The sequence below is a fragment of the Solanum verrucosum genome, unplaced genomic scaffold, assembly GCF_900185275.1.
Source record: "Solanum verrucosum unplaced genomic scaffold, falcon-dt-bn FXZP01000112.1, whole genome shotgun sequence".
Classification (NCBI taxonomy): Eukaryota; Viridiplantae; Streptophyta; class Magnoliopsida; order Solanales; family Solanaceae; genus Solanum; species Solanum verrucosum.
The window spans coordinates 841,480-862,664 of NW_026020441.1; the positions used below are offsets into that span (position 1 = coordinate 841,480).

At 31.9% G+C, this 21,185-nt stretch overlaps 2 protein-coding genes across 3 annotated transcripts in view; one reads left to right on the forward strand and one right to left on the reverse strand.

Moving 5' to 3' along the window:
* Positions 1-21,185, reverse strand: part of LOC125808456 (ras-related protein RABH1e) — a 942,753-nt gene that overhangs the window by 748,676 nt on the left and 172,892 nt on the right. The window lies entirely within an intron of this gene.
* On the forward strand, positions 14,048-17,952 carry LOC125808412 (linamarin synthase 1-like). The gene is made up of 2 exons (XM_049488118.1): positions 14,048-14,618; positions 16,961-17,952. The coding sequence occupies exons 1-2, from the start codon at positions 14,063-14,065 to the stop codon at positions 17,890-17,892; spliced, it is 1,488 nt and encodes a 495-aa protein (XP_049344075.1). The 5' UTR covers positions 14,048-14,062; the 3' UTR covers positions 17,893-17,952.

Consider the following 21,185-nt stretch of genomic DNA (forward strand, 5'->3'; position numbering starts at 1 on the left):
CTGGTTGTTTTAATTAACTACAAATGTGAAGTTGTAATTGCTTGAACATGATGAGGTGATTATCTGCACAATAAATGTGTGTCTGAACTTTGATATGTACAATATGTTGACTGGTCGTTCAGGTTATGCAAGTTGTAAATACTTGAGTATCGTGAAATTCGTTGTGAAAGGAAGATCTTGACTAAGGATCGTGTGAATGTCTGGGTGTATCTTGGGGATGTGTGGGTTATGGTGCTGAATTAACAAGAATGAATTGGTTCGTGTATTGTGGGATTCACTGGGGGTAGACAATGATTATCCTAGTTATGAGGATTGTTCTAAATTGCTAAGTAAAGCTGGGAACCTTTAGGGGAAATTGGGAAAGAAAAGAACCTAGAAAAATTGTTGGCATGGATTCTGTTTCTGTTATGACCACTGGGGCGGGATTCTTCCCGCCAAGGCTAGGCCGCCAGTGCGGAAATTTTCCCGCCAGAGCGGGATGAAGTGGTCACTAGTGCTGCTCTTGTCTGTGATCGGATGACTAATATTTTGCGTGATCTGGGTTATACTTATTCGTACGTGTTAGTTCAATTGCCTTGGGATTTGATGTGGTTTGTTGATAAACTTGATGCCCTCATCCATGTTTCTACCCTAGTTGAAGAGTCAGTCATAGTCACCTATGTGTATCGTATTGTCCTGTTGTGGTTATGGATTTTCAGATTTGGGTTGATTTGGTTATGCTAGATATGACTGACTTGATATAATCTTAGGCATGACTTGGCTTTCCCCTATTATACCGAGCTTAATTATAATACTAAGTCGATAACTCTAGAGATCCCCGGTAGGGAAAGATTAGAGTGGGAAGGGGTGTATAAGCCTAAGCTAGCTAAGATCATATCCTTCATTCGGGATAGGAAACTGGTGGGGAATGATTGTTGGCTTACTGGCTCATGTTCGGGATGTTAAGGTTGAATCCCCCTCTATTGAGTCTATTACGGTGGTGTCAGAATTGAGAGAGCTTAAAGCTCAAATCCAAGGGCTTTTTGATAAATGATTCATCCGTCCTAGTGCTTCCCCGTGGGGTGCTCCTGTCTTGTTTGTTAAGAAGAAGAAGGGTAGTATGATGACTAATGATTTTATCTTAACCCTTAAGGGAGTGGATTAATACCAGAATGACAAGCTTACGGATAAAGAAAGTTCCATTGAGTATTCTTGGGTGAAGGAAATTGAAGATTTTAGTAAGAAAGTGTGTACCAAGATTAGGTTAGTCCTTTAAATTTGATGAGTATACCTGAGTTTTAGGTGTCATGTTGATGAAAATGTTGACTTCATAGTGATAGTTAGGGCTAACTGAGCGTAATGGTAATAAGAGTTTGCGATGAATTGTGATGGAATGAAACTATATAATGAGATTGTTGTTTAAGCGAATTTTGTATAGTAATTACGACTTGTGAGTATCTAAGGTTGTGGTTTTCTAATATTTTGTGAGTTATGTGGTTGTATGGAAAGTTTTAAGAGATGGTGGGACACCATTTGAATAGAAATCAAAGAGCTAGAGTCATAATGAAGAAAAATAGTGGGATGTAGTACAACCTTTAGAGAGATGCAAGAGCAAGAATAATTTATTTGATTGCAAAGTGAAACGACCCCAAAAATGCCCAAAAATGTGCTTCGGAAACACCTATAATTGTAATTTCCATATATCTCAAAATCTGTGCATGATTTCGAAAATTCGACTTCAAATTTTTATTCATGGGGTCAAATTAAATGGGAAATGGGTCTAACCCGAATTTTAGAGCAACCGTATCAAAATTCGAAAATCGCAAAAAATGCGATTTGGAGGGTCAACTTTAAAGGGGTATATCTCTTAGCACACAAGGAACTGGAAGGGCCACAACCTATTAAATTAAAGCTCTTTGAGTTAGCTTTCCAACGCACTTGGTTTCACCTCATTCCGAGTTAGGATGAAGGAGTTATGACCATTTTCGTAAAACCTGTCTGTGCAGATTTGCAATTTCCAGTGAGCTATTATTTTTTTTAAGCCTCATTTTTTAGGCTAAGTGTTGGGGGCGTTTTTTTTAAAAAGGAGATATGTCCCATACTTAGTCATTTTTAACTTCAAAAACACTTTCTAAGCCCTCTCCAAAATTCCACCAAGATCCTCAACCAAATTCAAAGATCTCAAGCTCTAATTCCGGATTCAAGACTCAATCTCAAGCTTCAATTCTCCATTCCAATCTTCATCAAGGATTCTCCAAAGTTGAGGTATGTGGGTTTGATTGTGGAAACCTTCCTTTCCACAAGTCCAACCATTTATCCTCTATTACTACTTCAAGTTTATGGGTCTTTATGGTTATTTATGAACTCTTGAAGTATGGAATTACTACTACACACCCTATTATGGTCTATTTTGCATATTATCATGAAATGGAATTATTATGTGATGTTTATGGTTTTCATGCTTCCATGATCAAATTATGAAGGTTGATTTATATATATGTATGTTGTTGGTGGGCTGATTTATATGGATTTTGGAATTGGTTGGACTTAGTACTCTTGAAATACATGATTTTATTTATATGAACAGTAGTCCACCATGTGTTTGATAAAATGCCCATTTATAGAATTCTTAGGAAATGGAAGGTCCAATGTACGTCCTATGAGTCGGATGGTTATATAATTACTGAAATGATGATGAAATGGACACATGTATATGATTTTCTCTATATAAGTGTTGTGAGTCGACCAAGCCTAGCTCGGGGGGTTGTAGGCCCGGGTAACCGTATCGAGGGGTTGGTACCTTGGTTGCCTAGTACGGGGGGTAGTAGGCCTGTATAACCATATCGAGGGGTTTGTACCTTGGTCCCTAGCTCGGGGGTGGTAGGCCCAGGTAACCACATTGAGGGGTTTGTACCTTTTTCGCCTCTCCAAGGGGGTGGTAGGCCTTGGAAATACCATATTGATGGTCACTCGCCACACATGTACTACGCCCCACTAAATATGATTTTTATGTAAGCATCATTATACATATCATCTCATTAATATGCTATCTATCGGGTATGATTATGCATTTTGCCTATGATGTCCATATATTATTGCATTGCATTGCATCCCATATACTTAGTACATTCAAACGTACTAATGCATACTCTATGCCTACATGATGTCACCATGTAGGGACCGGAGCACCGCTTGACCATCCTCATCCGCATGGCTAATACGATTTTCTATCGAGGTTATTGGTGAGTCCTCCATTCCGGGGACGTTGCTTATGATCTCTTGTTATGTATAAGACTTTTCCTTTTTTGTTATGTATTGACTATGAGGGTGAGCCCGGTAGTTTGTCTTGGCCCCCGCTAAGTACCCATGTTTAGAGGTGGTGTTGGACAAGTTGTGTATTATGCTTGAGCTTGACTCATCTATGGTATTTATGTATCATTCCCTTTTTTTCTCTTGCTCCCTTAGTCCCGATTTCCCCTTGATTATGCTTATCGCTTATGGTCATTTTAATTGCTTCCGCGACCAAGGATGTGTAATGATACGCTATGAGGGTTATTTGCGGTTTCTTCGGGTTCCCCATTCGCCGGTCACGTCTAGGCCCTAGGCTTGGGTCGTGACACAAAGGCTAAAGAAATATTTTCATAGGGGTAGATAATTGGGTTCAGAGATGCGTGATTTCATTCGTTTTGTTGTGGCTATGGTAATAGTGTTACAAGTCCGTCAGATTGGTTAAAAACTATTGGAAAAGACTTGAGAAAAGAGTGTGTGGACATTAGCTTGAGTGTAATGACAAGTGCTTGGTTTTGTTTTTGAGTCTAGTAATGAGTATGATTGAAATTTTAGTGAAATATATGGTAAGATCGATGGAGATGCGATCAATGATAAATGGAGATCTATGAATTCATAAAAATCTTCAAGGTACAAGCTAATGTTGATAGAGAAAGAGATTGTGTTATATGGTGAAAATTACAATTCAGATTTTTCATTGTGAGTTTACATTTGTGGTGATGTATTTTGTCAAGGTATGAATTGGCAAGGTGAGAAATGATCAATTATATCCGGTATTGAGCATTTGAAAGGATTTACACTTAGGTTGAGTCGTAAAGTTTATTACTATTGATTGTTAAAAACCTAAGAAAGGTTTTCATGTAAAAGTGTTGGTTTAGAGTGAGATTAATGGTCGGAGTGTTAATGATGGTTGTTAGTATTGTGAGTATGATTCACTAGCTATGCTCTCGTGTGTTTTCACTTTTGTGGGTGGATCCCTAGTGGTGGATTAGGGGTACCAAATCCATCGATGTTCTCTTGGTTGAGTGGGAAGATTAGGAAGATTTGGTTATTTCGAATGACATAATTAGTGTTGTCTTGGAGTTGTTAAAGTATTTTAGTGGGTCTACATGTACCACCTTGCTTATGAGAATTTATAGAAGAGCTACCATGCGTATTTGTGGTTATCCGACAATCTTAATATTCCTCTAGTCGTCGAGGTCATGTACCATTTATGTGTGGTTGAATGTGGGGATCATTGGATCCAATTCTACTGTTCTTAAGAGGTAATCTACAATTACTAAATCTAGCATTTCGATAGTGTTGTTGGAGGGGTTGTATGCTTGGACATATCCCTTGATGAGTATATAATTTCTAAAGATCAAATTTGTTATAACTTAAGCTCATGGGAAATTATGTTGTGTGATGGAGATATTGTTAAGAACTATAATTGTTTGGGTTTTATGAGTGTGTGTTGGTTGGTTCAGGTCCACCTCTAATTATAGCGAGTATTGATTTAGAATTTTATCATGGTTATGTGAGAAAGGATTCGTCCTGATATTTGTGTCAAGATCCTTGAAAACATGTGGCAGACGTGTGTACGATCAACTTTGATGGTTGTTGGGAATCGTTTTGTTGATTAGTTAAGTTTACCTACAACAAAATATTTATCCCTCAAGTGTTGAGATGACTTCATTGAGGCATTGTAAGAGAGGATGTGTAGGTATTCAATTGGTTGGTTTGAGGTTGGAGATGTGAAACCCTTAGGGGGTAATGAGATTCGATAAGAAGGACATGCGATACAAGTATCCCCAGTAGTTCGATGATTCAAATACTACTCTACCCTTACTTTAATCAGTCTTTCCTAGTTGATCACTCGGGGACGAGTGATGGATAAATTGGTATCTATTGTAATGATCTAATTTCCGTCGTTATGGAAAAGCCAACGGAGAAAGAATTGGGGTCAGAAAACTTTTTCGTAGTAATTGAATTTTCTCAACCTTGTCCATATTTGGACGAAATCGAAGTCTTTGAGGTGTAGGGAAATCTGTTAACAATCGGGTGAATCGTTTATGATTTTGATTACATGAGTAGTTAGATAACTCGTTAAGGAATCTGTACGACTTTACGGAATTGAATTCGGGCGAGTAGAACTCCGAGAATTGATCTTAGTGTAAAAGGTATTTACTGAGCGTTGTGGGTTAGAGGTGTGTTGTGAAATGGGAATTTTGAAGTTCTTGAAATAGCTCTCTGTTTCGTTTTGGCCGCTTTGACGGGAATGTTTGCGGCTCTGGCGTCGCCGTTGTGGCGGGCTGGTGGTCGTTGTGTCGGGCCCGACACGAATTAAAGTCGTTAATAAACCCATAAACGACCTTAGTATGTACTTTCCAACTTTTAGAGCTAAGGAGGTGACCCTAGGCTACTTCTTGACCATTTTTCACCATTTTTGAGGCTAAAGGTAAGTGTTTCACTTCCCAAATTTGTTTTTCGTTCCGTAGAATGTAATAGAATGGGTGAATATTGATGGGGAAAGGTTTTGTTATTGATTCTATGGTGGAAACAATCCTAATTTGGATAATTGGGATCATGGGTATGATCTATGGTTCATAGAATTGTTAATAATTCGGGTAATTAGTGATTGTTTATTGATTCCCGTGTTATTATGATTCTTTGTAGACCAAGAACAAGCTGAACGAATTCGGAAAGAGAAGGATCAATTTTCTTAGGGTTTCAAGCTTGTTTCGAGGTAGGTGATGGTTGTGATTATATGATTGTGTGATGTATGTTTATTCTTGCTTCATTATGATACATGTATGTATGTGAATGTTGCAATGTTGATCACACTTGTTGTAAATGAGATAGATGAATATCATTGCCATGAAATCGTAACTTAAATGTATGATCTTGATTATGTACTTGTGTTTGTGATTGTGGTGTGTGAATGGGATCAAATTGCCACGTTCCGGCATAACTAACTTGGATCAGATTGCCACGTTTCGGCATAATTATGTGATCGGTTGCCACATTCTGTCATAAATATGGGATCAGTTGCCACGTTCCGACATAACTAACTAGGATCGGTTGCCACGTTCCGGTATAATTATAGGATCGGATACCACGTTTCGGTATGCTAATTGTTTGGGTGTGGGTTCCATGAGAGGGCCATTGAATTGGGTTCCGTGAGAGGACCATTGAATTGTGTTGTGTATCTACTTGTGATGAGTTTGTTCATATCTAATGATGGTTGATATTGGAAGATGGTATGTTGCTCTAAATTGATATAACTGTGTTATGTGAGAATCGTGAAGTTGTTCATTGTTCGTATATGTTGATGATATTGTATATGTTTGATATGTGCATGTGATTACATTGTTGTATTGACTAATGTATGTTACACTTAGTGGGATAGCCGCGTGATCCTACCAGTACACGGTGGTTCTGTACTGATATTGCACTTGCTCTTATTTTTGTTGAGTACAGGGCATCTTCCAGCGGCTATTGACAGATCTTGTTTAGAAAATCAGTGATCGCTGATCCGAATTCAAGGGTGAGTCAGTTCTTCCGGGTTGCCTTGAGTTCTCTTTTTGTCTAGTCCATCATACTCGGACTTAGACTAGTTCTTTAGATGATTTTCTCGTTTAGACTTATGAATCTTGTTAGAGTTTTGGTACATTGACTTTCATGTTCTAGGGGTTGAATTTCCGCATTAGTTTGGTTAGTTATTTGTTTAAACCTTGGAGTTTATGTAAACTCTATATAATTTCTGCATTTAAACCTGCTTCCGTATCTTTAAATGTCTTGGTTTTCATAAAATTTGTTAGTTTGGGTTGTAGTAATGGTTCTCCCACCGGAGGATTTGTGTGGGTGCCAATCACGACAGTCTAGGTCGTGACATTTTCATTGTGTATTATTTAATTTTTACCGCAGAAAAATATCTGCAAATATTTATTATGTATGTTATTTTATCGTCAGTCAATTATATCAATTTGAAAGTACATGGTTATTATTCATAATTTATACATTTAATGTTACTCTATATTCTCTATTCTGGCATCTGCCACACATTCACATGCGTAACATCTACTCGAATCAATAGACACAAATATAAACTTATAACATTTTAGTATTATGTTCTTCTATAGATACTTATTCAGTCAAAAACTCTATTTATTTTTTACTTCAAAAGATAACTAAACAAATATATCAAGCACTAAAAATATAAGATGTTGGGTTTGTGCTAATGTCCATCTAATTGGCTTATATGTTGAATAGTTATTTTCAACAGTTTTATAAAAAATAATTCAATGTTTTTTTTACCTACGTTTAAGATATGAGGATTAGATAAGCCATTTTTTAGGCATTGATGGTGTTTATTTGTTTTAACTTATGTAGAAATCTATATATTCTCTTGCGTAAACTTAAGCACTTATTCAAGCATTTACCATTGGAAAATTGTATAAGATAGCAAATTATTAATTCAAATTAAATGTTATAATCACAGTTTAATTTAATTGTAACCCGTAGCAAACTATTGTCATTCGCCTCTCTCCCTGAAATTCTTGCTCGCCACTCTCGTTTCTCGCTGGCTCCCTCGCCTGTCTCACTTTTATACAAACACAAATGTATAAAATGTGCTTGTGTTTGTATAAAGTGAGAGAAAATTGTATATATACATATCTTTTCATTCGCCTCTCTCCCCCAGAGAATCTCGCTCTCCACTCACACTCGCCTCTCTCACTTTATACAAACATAAATGTATAAATTGTGTTTGTGTTTATATAAAGCGAGAGAAAATTGTATATACAAATACAAATACATATATACTCGTCCTATACACTTATAATTATACAAATACAGATCTTCCCCTGCCCAGTTTTCTTTTATCTTTCTCTCTTCCTCGCTTTATACAAACACATATTATACAATTGATCTTCTTTTGTATATATATACCGAAACAGATTATACAATTGATTTTTTTGTATATGTATACTGAAATATACATATTAATAGATATAGAAAACATAAAATGTGTTATGGAGCGCAATTATACAAACTATAGCTATAACATACTAATATAATTTTTATATTTGCTAATCCTAAATTTACTCTTTACCATTTCAACAATTATAAAGTTGGTCCCGTGCTTAAGCACGGGCCGTGCCCCTCTATACATAGCAGATACAAGACTTTGTGTTAGTACGAGTCCTATATTACATAGTAGATACAAGACTTTGTGTTAGTACAGTCGTCTATGTGACATAATTTAAATTCGTAGAGTCACCATACTTTTTAATATAATTTTTAGATATTTAAAGTTGTTAATTATTGTGATTTATAGTACGTTTTACATATTTTTTAATAGTATATGTTACTTCAGTTGTCCCAACTATGTAATAATTATGGAATTTCAATAGTCAACCAAATTTGTATATGCCTTTTAAATTTAGAAGTTGTGAATTATTGTAGTTTATAGTACCTGTTACGTAATTTTTAAATAATATATGTTATTTTCATTGTCCCAATTTATGTGGCATTATAGAATTTCGAGAATCATTTAAAAAAATTATATGTCTTTTAATTTTTTTAGTTATTAATTATTATGATTTATATTACTTTTTACATCATTTCAAATAATATATGTTACTTCCTCTGTTCCTATTTATGTGGCATTTATAGAATTTCGAGAATCAACTTTTATATGTCTTATAAATATTTTATATTGTTATAATCAGAATTTATAATATTTTTTTAATGTAATTTTTTAACATATAACAAATTAAAAATAATAAAATAAATAAACTAAAACACAAAAAATATATTTTTTTCAAAAATGTCCTCCACTAGAAACAATCATGTATGCTTCTATATTGCTGTAATCCTGAACTTTCTATATTATTCTCCACCACAATTAACAACAAATAAGACAACACTTTTTTCCTTGTAGGATTGATTAACCTAAGTTGAAAAATTACTCCATTTGGATGTTAAGACTAGGGTTGTTCATGGTTATAAAATCAAATCGAATCGCAATTCGAATCAAACCGATTAAAAAAATTGATATTTGGTTAGGTTTGGTTTTAAATTTTGAAAAAAATCGATACTATTTGGTTTGGTTTTGGTTTTACTAAAAATTAACCGCAATAATAACCAAACCTAACTGAGAAGTTATACATATAAATTTTATAATTATTTATAAATAAAATATAAGTATTTTGATAAATTTTAATTAACTTAAGTCTTTAATTTTACTATTTTCTGAAGCTCAACACTTAAATTTTAGCCCAACTATTAAAACCTTAAGTCTAAATCCCTCAATATTCATTACTTTAAAGATCACACTTTCTCTGTTCTTTATAAAATTTTCTAACGCAACATTGAATAATTTAAAGCTCAAGCTAAAGAAGATGGTGATTAGTTTTGACTATAAATTATTGGTTGTTTATTTTGAGAAGTAATTTCTCAATATTTTAAGGTGTAATTTTATTGATAAGATGTTGAGATCTCCAGAATATTGAATCAACTTTGTGCTAGTAACAATGAGTTTTTTTTAGTTTCAGAAACTTGGTACATTGGATGAATCACTTTGTTCGTGTAATAGCTTTTCTGTGAATTATTCATGTACTAAGTGTTTGTGTCTATCGAGATGCATATGTCCTCAACAAACGTATTACTTTCAAACCCAAAAACACCGAAAAAACCGAACCAAATCGATAATAACCAAATCGACGGTTATTTTTTTATTTGGTTTGGTTTGATTTTAGAAATTTAAAAAACGATTAAATTGATTTGATTTTGATTTTAACTAATAACCAATCCAAACCGAACCATGAACACCCCTAGTTAAGACGATTGACATATTACTTTGTAATATATACTTTCTATTTTCGTCATATATCTTTTTCTTATATACTGATGCTAGTGGCAAGAAAATTATTATTTTGTCTTTCCAATAGAAAAACGCAAAACAAGTTGCGTATGACACCGCAAAAAAATCAAAGTATTAGTCAAAACATTATAGTGTATAAAAGACTTATGCCATTGATTTTAAGATATATCGTTATCATTAGAGGAAAATTCAAAATTTGAATTTAGGTCTCATGAGAGGATCCTCTAGCTTTATCAATATCACAATAACATTTTTATGCTTTCCATGAGTACACTATTAATTATATTCTAATTTCTGTCAATTTCTTAAAATAAATAAATATATATATATAAATTATTTTAAAAAAAATTAACCGGTGCACGTGCACCCTCATGTCTGCCTCTCGTTATTATCCTTTCGTGCTCATTCATATCTCTTTTTTTGTCAAGGTGGATGATGGATTAGACAAGACCCCAAAATGTATTCCCTCTGTCCATTTTACTTGTTCATTATTAATTTAACATATTTTTGACAAATTAATAAATTAAAAAAAGATTATAGTATATTACTTTTATTAATTATAAGTCATTTAAATGTTGAAGCTGAATGAATAATATTTAAAAACAAGGATAAAATTGACATAAAATAATAGATTGTCTTTTGATATTCTAACTTTTAAATTAGACAAAGAAATTTGAATAATTATTTTTAATATACTGAACAAATAAAAATGTACATAGAAAGCATATTAATGAAAAAGATGGGAAAGTGCGAGCAGAGAAGGAACTGTTGAAAGGCAACTAGTGAAGATGCCAATATACCTCTTCCTCGAACAATTGAATCTGAATCGATTCTTGCTAGGCTCTTTATAAGAAGGACTATGAAAGTACAGGAGGGGACATAGACCATAACCTCCATACAAAAATGAAGAGTGTACATTACTAATTATTATCACTTTTATAAAATATTTTGAACTATACAAAAGGATGCTATACAATACAAGTAGTCAACACTATTACTTTGCTTTTAAAATCAAACTCCTCCTTTAACTTTGAATAATAATCAAACTCTGAAAGGACTGTCACCGTCAAGTTTAATTATTATTCAAAGTTGAGGAGATAGTTTGATTTTAAAAGCAAATTGAGAGGTGAAAATGATTTTCACCCTTATTGAATTTATTATTTCTGGAAGAGAACAAGCTAAGCTTCATCAAATATGATGTATCACCTTGGATCTTTTTCCATAGTTGGCAAGGTAATTAACAATTTTACTACTTTCTATGTAAGTATACGATCAAGGTGGGAAACTAAAATTGTCAACAAAGATTGGCTGAAGTAGTTGAGAATTGATAATGAAAGATATATAGGGTGTGTTTGTTACGGAGAAAAATATTTTTTAAATTTTCTTATGTTGGATTGGTTAATTTTTTTCTTGAAAGTCAAAGAAAATTTGTTGAAGATATTTGTTGGAACAGTCATACAAATTGTAGTCAAAAGAGGCAAAATAAAAAATAAACAAAGATAATAAAAGTCTCAAAGCTAGCTGGAGTTTCGAATTTTTTTTGAAATAGTCAAACAAATGGTTAGCATAGGAAGCAAAACAAAAGATGAACAGAGTTTGTACAAGTCTAAGAGCACTCTGACATGAAATAGTGTCAACGTTAGAGTTAGGGGTGGTCACGATTTGATTTGGGCTGTTATTGATCAAATTTAAAATAATATCAATTTAATTGATTCTTGAATTATTAAAATTAGGTCAAATCAAATATAATATATATTTAGCAATTTGATTGTTATCGGTTTTGATTCATTTTGATCTGGTTATCAATCATACACGAAAATAAAAGAAATGATTTATTCAAATTTTTTAAGAAAAGACAATAAATAATCATTCAGAAAGAAAAATAGTAAGAACGACTAGCCTTACAAAATTTCTAATCACTGAATTTACTATGAATAATACTCTTAGGGATCGTTTGGTACAAACATTGATAACGCAGGGATTAGTAATGCAGGGATTAGTAGTGCATGGATTATTTTTTGTCAAGTGTTTGGTTCATTATTTTCCACTTAATCTTGTGTTTGATTTAAAACTCTACAAAAAAATTATTTCCTATTATACCCTTGTGTTATTATGAGATTGTTTATTTCATGTAATTGAGTCAAGGTAGATAACCGGACCATAACACTACAATAAAAAAAATTTAAAAATAACAACAAAGAAAAATAGTGTTATATAAATTGAAACAATTTTTTTTCTTTTTTGTGCATAATTAATAACAAAAATTTAATACTACGCAACAGTTGAATAAAATTCATAGTAAACAAAAAAATGCTAAATCTTTATTTATTTATTTTTACAAATTTTAACCTGTATAATTATTGTATATGGCAACCGGATGTTGACAAAAGAGTTTAAACTTATCAAAAATGAAGATCTAAAAATATACTCATACAATTTTATACCAAAATCCCTTACCAGGATAATAATTAATCAAAGTTGTTGTGGGACAATATTTTTTTTTTAGGATTTTCTATTTCATTTAACTAGTTAAGTTAAATATATATATATATATAAATAAATAAAATTTGAGGTATGATGTACCACTTTTTTTGTTGGTCAAGTATATCTTAAACTTAACATAGATTTAAAACTACTTATATTGTTCAATAGCTAAAGCTTATTAAAAAAAATAGTCCAAGTGGTTAATCAATGAACTACATTGAATAAAAAAATATTAATGAAATCATTAAATTACACTAAACGAATTTGGAGAATTAAAAAGAACATTTATAATTATTTCAATATAAATAAAAAGAAAATTAAATTACAAAAGAAATTTAGAAAAATGAATAAAGGGATAATTTTGTCATTTAGGGGTCTTATCCAAGGTTTAATTAGTTATCCCTCCATTTACTAGGGATAAAATAAGACCATATATAATGTATAAGCAATCCATGGATTAAATAAAATAATGTAACCAAACAATGTATTAGATGGATTAAATTTTAATCCAGAGACTATTCTATTTAATACTGCCTACCAAACGAGTCCTTAAATTCACCACTATTGGCCTAAACAAGGTAGAGACAGTGTTATTTCTAATCACACCAAGAAATCTCATAAGTACACATATACACGAAACCAGCAAAATAAATGCTCTTCTCTTGAGTTTTTTTTTGCTTTCATAAATAAATTTATAAATTGATGAAAATATAAAGATATTTAAATTATTAGTTCATAAGAAAATAACATATTATGTATATATAATTATAAAAAAAAATATGTATATAATTTGTCAGTTCGATTCTATTAGATTATTTGTTTAGTCTTTTTAAACAAAATCAAAACCAAATAAAATAGGGATGATTTCATAGACACCCCTTCAAATTTAACTCTATCACACTAACCTTTCTTGTGGTTTATAATATTATGCTCACCTCTGTTATTTTGATTTTCTTGTAACTATTCTTTAAACCTTACTTATATAAATAAAATAAAATAAATGAGTTGTATCTCCGGTGAGCAGAGGTTGACGAGGAATGTGTTGCATTCGAATGCCTCTATTAAGAATATTTAAGTAAGATATTTTGAAATAATTAACTAATAAGATTATGATTAAAAAGGGAAAATTTGTAAGTAAAATTATATTCTATTTATATTTAGTGATAAATAAGGTTTAAATAATAGTTACAAAACAATAAAAATAAAGAAGGAAAGTATAATATTGTAAACCACGAGAGAGGTCAGTGTGGTAGAACTGAATCTAGAAGGAGGTTTATGAAATTATCCCAATAAAATATTATTGATTTTTCAAAATGTAAAACCAATCAAACAAATATTATTAGTTTTTAGAAATGTAAAATCAAATTAAATCAAACCAAATAAAATAAATTTATTTAATCGATTTGATTCAATTTTTATCCGAAACACCCTAGTTGGAGTATAAAAATGGACTCAATCGACAATATTAGTCCACCAGTGAAAAGAAACAACATCCTTGTACTAAACATGGACAAGAAGCCTCATGCAGTGTGTGTACCATTTCCTGCACAAGGTCATGTAATACCCTTCATCAAATTAGCCAAAATTTTGCACTCAAGAGGTTTCTATGTAACATTTGTCAACACTGAATATAACCATAGACGCCTAATTCGATCCCAAGGTCCTGACTTTGTGAAAGGCTTCCAGGATTTTCAGTTTGAAACTATTCTGGAAGGATTGCCACCCTCAGATCGCGATGCAACGCAAGATCCAACTTCGTTATGTGACTCGATAAGGAAGAACTGCTTGACTCCTTTTCGGGATTTACTATCAAAGCTTGGTTCATCACCCGTCGTTCCACCAATTTCTTGTGTTATATCAGATGGTGTGATGACCTTTGCTATTAAGGCTGCACAAGAATTTGGCATCCTTGATGTGCAATTTTGGACGGCTTCAGCTTGTGGTTATATGGGATACCTTCAATTTGATGAACTAATAAGAAGAGGGATTATCCCATTTAAAGGTTCGTCCTCATAGCTATCAACCTCATACTTCATTCGTTTTAATTTGTTTTTCTTAATTTATTTTTTTAGTCAGTTTTTAAAAAATAATATTTTAAACTTGGGAAATATTTTACAACTCTTTAGTTCTAACTTTCTACTTGTAATATGAAATGTTTAAGACAAAGACTTTTATATTTGAGAAAAGGTCTGATATACCCCTCAATTTTGTCATTTATAATTGATATACCCTTATTATTACATAAATGACTCACATATATCCCTATTATTTGTCATATGAATTTATTATTGTGATGGTCAAATTTATTTTTTTCACTTACTTTCTTGTAAAATTTATTATAGATACCTCAATTTATTTTACAGATATAAAAACTAAATTACAATATAACCAAAAAAAAAAGTTTTATATATTTTTCTCTTTTTTCGGTCACAGTTCTTTCTTTTTGTTTCTCTTATTTTTTCACTAAAGAATGAAAGAAAAAATGAAATAAAAATAAGAAACACAAATAATAATAATCAAAAAAGTCGAAAAATAATTCATGTGTGAAAAATAATAATCAAAACACGTGATTTTTTTAAAATTAAAATAATTAAAAATAAATTGTGCCAATTTTATAACGGTAGGGGTATGTATGCCCATTTTTGTAACGGTAAGGGTATATGTGAGTCAATTTTGTAACGATAAGGGTATATGTGAGCAACTTTTATAACAAGGGTATATCAACTCTAAATGACAAAGTTGAGGGTATATCATATCCTTTTCCTTTTATACTTTGTTAAACTCTATATAGATTCAAAATCAGTAAAGTTGTCAAAAAGGGTCAGCCCAGCCCAAGCCTCGAAGTTTATGTAAGTGCCCTATCTTCAAAGGGAGCTGCTGACTTAAGGTATCCCCTAATCCGAGGGTGAGCTAGAATTGCGCAGGTCAAGGAATTTGATGGGCTAGGGCGGGCCATCCCTTCATTTGGAAGGGCTTAAAAATGCTCAACCCAACCCACTCTTAGAAGGGTTGTGGGCTAGGGTGGGCTAGCCATTATTTTTTTCTCTTTTCAAATTTAAAATTCTATAACATCAAGAAAATGAGAAGATTCTCAAATCAAATATGACAAACAATGGTGTTGTTTCAATAACACTAGCAAAAAATCTAGTGTGATTATCATGTATCTAGGATATTACATACGCGAGATACATGTATCTGGTGTGATGCATCCTAGATACGCGAGCGAGATAAAAGAGTGCGAGCAAGATGGGTGGAAGGCGAGGGCGCGAGATTTATCTATGTATCCTAGATAAATGTGAATCCACTTGGATAGAGCGTATCTAGACAAATTACACCTAATTTTGAGTCCATGTATCCCGAGATACATGTATTTGGATGCACCAAAATCTGGTAAGATTTGTAATATTACAATATAGTGTGCATCTAAGTAATTAGCTCATACACTAGTGAGATTTCTATAAGTTACCCTTAAATAAATAGTCTTGATCCATGAGCCGACCCCATCCCGTCCCCGATCAAGCATCAAGGGCCAAAGGCTTATATGAGTCAGGCTTATAAGCCCTAATTTTAAATGGACTTGAAAAATCCCATCCCAACCCTATCCTAATAACATATTGGGTTGGGCCATCCCTATGGCTAAGCCCATTTTGACGATTCTAAAAAGGGAAAATTATGCATTATATCAAACTATTAATTCAAAATAAATGTTATAGCTACATTTTCATTTAATTCTAATTCGTAGCAAACACTTTGTCATTCAGAACATCTCACTCGCCACTCTCTCGCTCGTCTCTCTCATTTTATACAAACACAAATGTACAAATTGTGTTTGTGTTTGTATAAAACGAGAGAAAACTGAATATACAAATACATATTTTTTCGTCCTATACACTTTTAATTATACAACACAAATTACAATGTATAATTTGTGTTGTATAAAGCGAGAGAGAGAGATTTGATATACAAATATTTTAATTCGATTCAATTGTATACAAATTCAAATTTTATGCAAATATACAAACATAAATATACATAGTAGTTACATATAGACAATTATCTAACCGATATTCATATACAATCGTTGCGCTTTTATACAAACGAGATGTTTGCCTGCAATTTATACAAATCAGATATTCCATAGCAAACTAGCGCAAATAGCAAAACTATAGCTATAGAGCTAGCGCTAATATGATTTGTATGTTTGCTATTCCTAAAATTTGTTCTTCAAAAAACCAGCAAACAAATTGAAACAGATGTAGATAGAAGTTATTAGTAATAAGTTCATTTGAACTCAATATTTTCGATATGAAACTCTATATGTATGAAAAGCTATTTCTGAAACAGATGACAGTTTCATGGAGGATGGTACACTTGATACAATTGTCGATAGGATTCCAGGAATGAGAAACATTAGGTTGAAGGACTTGCCAAGCTTTATCAGGACTACTGATCCAGATGATATACTGTTAAACTATTTAAGTGATGAAGCACAAAATTGCTTGAAATCTTCTGCAATGATCATCAACACATTCACTGAATTGGAACGTGAAGTCCTGGAAGCGATTCAAGCTAGATTCCCAAATATTTATGTTACAGGTCCACTTTCATTGATGGAAAAAACCATCCCAGAAAACGAATTGAGTTCATTTAGGCCAAGTTTATGGAAAGAAGAATTTCTATGTCTTGAGTGGCTGAACAAACAGGAACCAAGTTCTGTAATCTATGTGAATTATGGATGTGTGACATTAATGTCAGACCATCACCTTAAAGAATTCGCGTGGGGACTTGCAAATAGCAAACACCCATTCTTGTGGATAGTTAGGCCTGACATAGTGATGGGTGATTCAGCCGTATTGCCTGATGAGTTTCTTGAAGAGATTAAAAACAGGGGATTATTAGCAAGTTGGTGCCCACAAGATCAAGTTCTTTCCCACCCATCTATTGGCGTTTTTCTAACACATTGTGGATGGAACTCTACAATTGAAAGCATAAGTTCAGGAGTTCCTCTAATTTGCTGGCCATTCTTTGCTGAGCAACAAACAAATTGTAGATATGCTTGTGCGGAGTGGGGAATAGGTGTTGAGGTCAATAAAGACGTAAAGTGTCAAGAAATCGAAGCAATTATTAAGGATATGTTAGAAGGTAAAAAAGGTAAGGAGTTGAAAGACAAGGCGTTGGAGTGGAAGAAGAAAGCAGCAGAAGCAACTGATATTGGAGGGCCTTCATGGAAACACTTTGATACATTCTTGGAAAGACTTCTCCTTAATAGGGAATAGTATTAAAGGAAAATTTTCAACACTTCAAATAAACAATTTCCAAGCAAGAGAAAGGACTAATAAGCAATATATAGTAAGCTAATATTGTTTCCTATAAACAAATTGTCTTAACTAAATCAGATCGTTTGATAGAGTGTATACAAATAATGTGAAATAGAGTATATTAGTAATGTTTGCATTAATAATGTTTGTATTAGTAATATTTGACATTAGTTATACATAAATTATTTTGTATGTCTTGTTTGGTTTGATATATTAAAAATAAGGAAAAAATGCTTGAAATATATCTGAACTTTGACCGAAATTGTTGTAACGATACCGAACTTTGGAAAGGACCCTTTACCCTGCTGTACGATTTAATAGTGTATTTTAAAGGTATATATGTGTCCACGTGGACATCATAAATATTGCATCATTATAAATAGTAATGTGTCCACGTGGGCACATATATACCTTTAAAATATACTATTAAATAGTGCAGGGGTAAAAGGTCCTCCATAAAGTTTGGTATTGTAACAGCAATTTCGGCCAAAGTTGGAGTATTTTTCAATCCATTTTCCCTAAAAATAACATGTGTTATATAAAAAAAAATATTTACAAATATAACCTTTACAATTATGGTGAAAATGATGTAAAAAATATTTTGAGGGGCAATGGTGTCTTTAATCATGCTAATGCATTGTTGCTCCCAATTGCACACGCAAGTGTACGCGGTCGCGCAAGTAATATAGTGGCTCTTAAAAGAACCAGATTATCGAACCCAAATGACTCGTCAATTAACTATTTTTACTAAATTATACTGATCTAATTATTTATTTAAGAGAGCCAAAAGAAAAGAATGCAAGAACAAAATAATAAAATTACTTACAATAGTTGGAAAATCCCAAGGCTGCAGCATGTATTGGATTTCATGTATCATATTTTTCGCTTAGAATTAATTTCAGTTGTCAAGTTACTGGTTTATAGGGTTGATGATATGATCCGAGTTATACGCCTCTCGTCGCCTACCCCAGTTAGCTATCTAACTACATCGTTGAGCGGGGATAAATCACTACTAAAAAAACAGTGAATACCGACCTAAAAATTTCCGACCTCAAATGGAGGTCGGTAATTTCCGACCTCCGGAGGTCGGTATTTACAAGTAGTCGGTTTTTATTCAAAATAAAGAGGGAAAACCAAATTCCGACCTCCGGAGGTCGGAATTTTTCCCGGAAAAAATGAATTACAATAAAAATACCGACCTCATGAGGTCGGTATATTTTATATTTAATTGAGAAAATAATACCGACATCAAGAGGTCGGTTTTTATTGTAATTCATTAAAAATTCCGACCTCAGGAGGTCGGAATTTTTTCTCAATTAAATATTTTATAATTCCGACTTCCGAATGTCGGTAGTATGTAATTAAAATACCGACCTCATTAGGTCGGTATTTTTATTTCATCTAATTACTATTAATTAAAGTGACATCCGGAGGTCGGTATTTTTATTTCATCTAATTACTTTTAAAAGCGACATCCGGAGGTCGATTTGCGGAAAGCGGGAAAACCAAATTCCGACCTCTGGAGGTCGGAAATTTTCTCGGGAAAAAATGAATTACAATAAAAAGCGACCTCTTGATGTCGGTATTAAAAAAATAAATAAATAACAATATTTTATTTTTTCTCAATAGGTTTTGTGTAAAATAAAAAACAAAAAAAATTATAATACCGACTTCCGTATGTTGGGAAAATTAAATAGTAAAAATAAATTAATATAAAATACCGACCTCATGAGGTCGGTATTTTTTATATTTATTTGAGAAAATAATACCGACATCAAGAGGTCGGTTTTTATTGTAATTCATTAAAAATTCCGACCTCTTGAGGTCGGAATTTTTTCTCAATTAAATATTTCATAATACCAACTTCCGAATGTCGGTAAAAATTAAATAGTATGTAATTAAAATACCGACCTCATGAGGTCGGTATTTTTATTTCGACTATTAATTAAAGCGACATCCGGAGGTCGGTATTTTTATTTCATCTAATTACTTTTAAAAGCGACATCCGGAGGTCGGTTTGCGATTTGCGGGTAAACCAAATTCCGACCTCAAGAAGTCGGAATTTTTCCCAGAAAATGAATTACAATAAAAACCGACCTCTTGATGTCGGTATTATTTTCTATTTTGATTTAATTTTATTTAAATCATTTTCCGGAGGACCATTTTGTGTTCTTAAAATTTAATGTGATACATATATATATATATAAAATCAACCTCAAGAGGTGAGTTTATATTAAAATAAATAAATATATATATATATATATATATATATATATATATATATATATATATATATATATATATACATAGATGTATATATATGTATGTATACATATACATAGATGTATATATATGTATGTATACATATACATATATTATATGTTGATGTGTAGTTTAATTATATATGTTTAATTAATAAAATCAACCTCAAGAGGTGAGTTTATATTAAAATAATTATATATATATAATTATATATATATATATATATACACTAGATATAGGACCCCGTGCCAGCACGGGGCCCAATATATATTTTTTATTTATTTTAATTTATGTCATATTATGAAATTTGAGAAGTTATTGAAATTTTTATATGATTTTAATAATATTTTAAATTGTTAGCTATTGTGATTTGTAGTACTTTTTTTAACATAATTTTGAAAATAATAGTTATTACTCTCTTTGTTCTAATTTATGTGGCACATGCAGAATTTTAAATATTAACCCTTTTTTATATGTCTCTTTAATATATTAAGTTGTTAATTATTGTATTTTATAGTACATTTTGAACTTAATTTTTAAATAATATATGTTATTTCCCATGTCCCAATTTATGTGGCATTAATTGATAGATTTGTTGGAGTCGAGCGAATTTTTTTTGTTAATTATTGTAATTTATAGTTTCTTTTTTATCAATTTCAAACAATATATGTTGTTAATTGATAGATTTTTTGGAGTCGACTATTTTATTTTTTAATTATTGTAATTTATAGTATCTTTTTCGTCAATTTCAAACGATATATGTTTATCAGATAATCCATTTTATGTGGTACCAATAGAATTTAGAGAGTCAATTAAATTTTTTATATAACTTTGAAATATTTAAGCCGTTAATTATTGTAATGTATAGTATTACTTATATTATTTTTAAATATATTTAAATATTATATGTTACCTTTTTTATCCTAATTTATATGGCATTGATAGAATTTAAGTGTCAAATAATTGTTAATTATTGTAATATAATATGT

Excerpts from the sequence above, each read along its gene's own strand:
- LOC125808412 (XM_049488118.1), top strand. The coding sequence starts at position 14,063 with ATGGACTCAATCGACAATATTAGTCCACCAGTGAAAAGAAACAACATC. Across the intron at positions 14,619-16,960 it reads AGGGATTATCCCATTTAAAG|ATGACAGTTTCATGGAGGAT; the intron begins GTTCGTCCTCAT and ends TTTCTGAAACAG.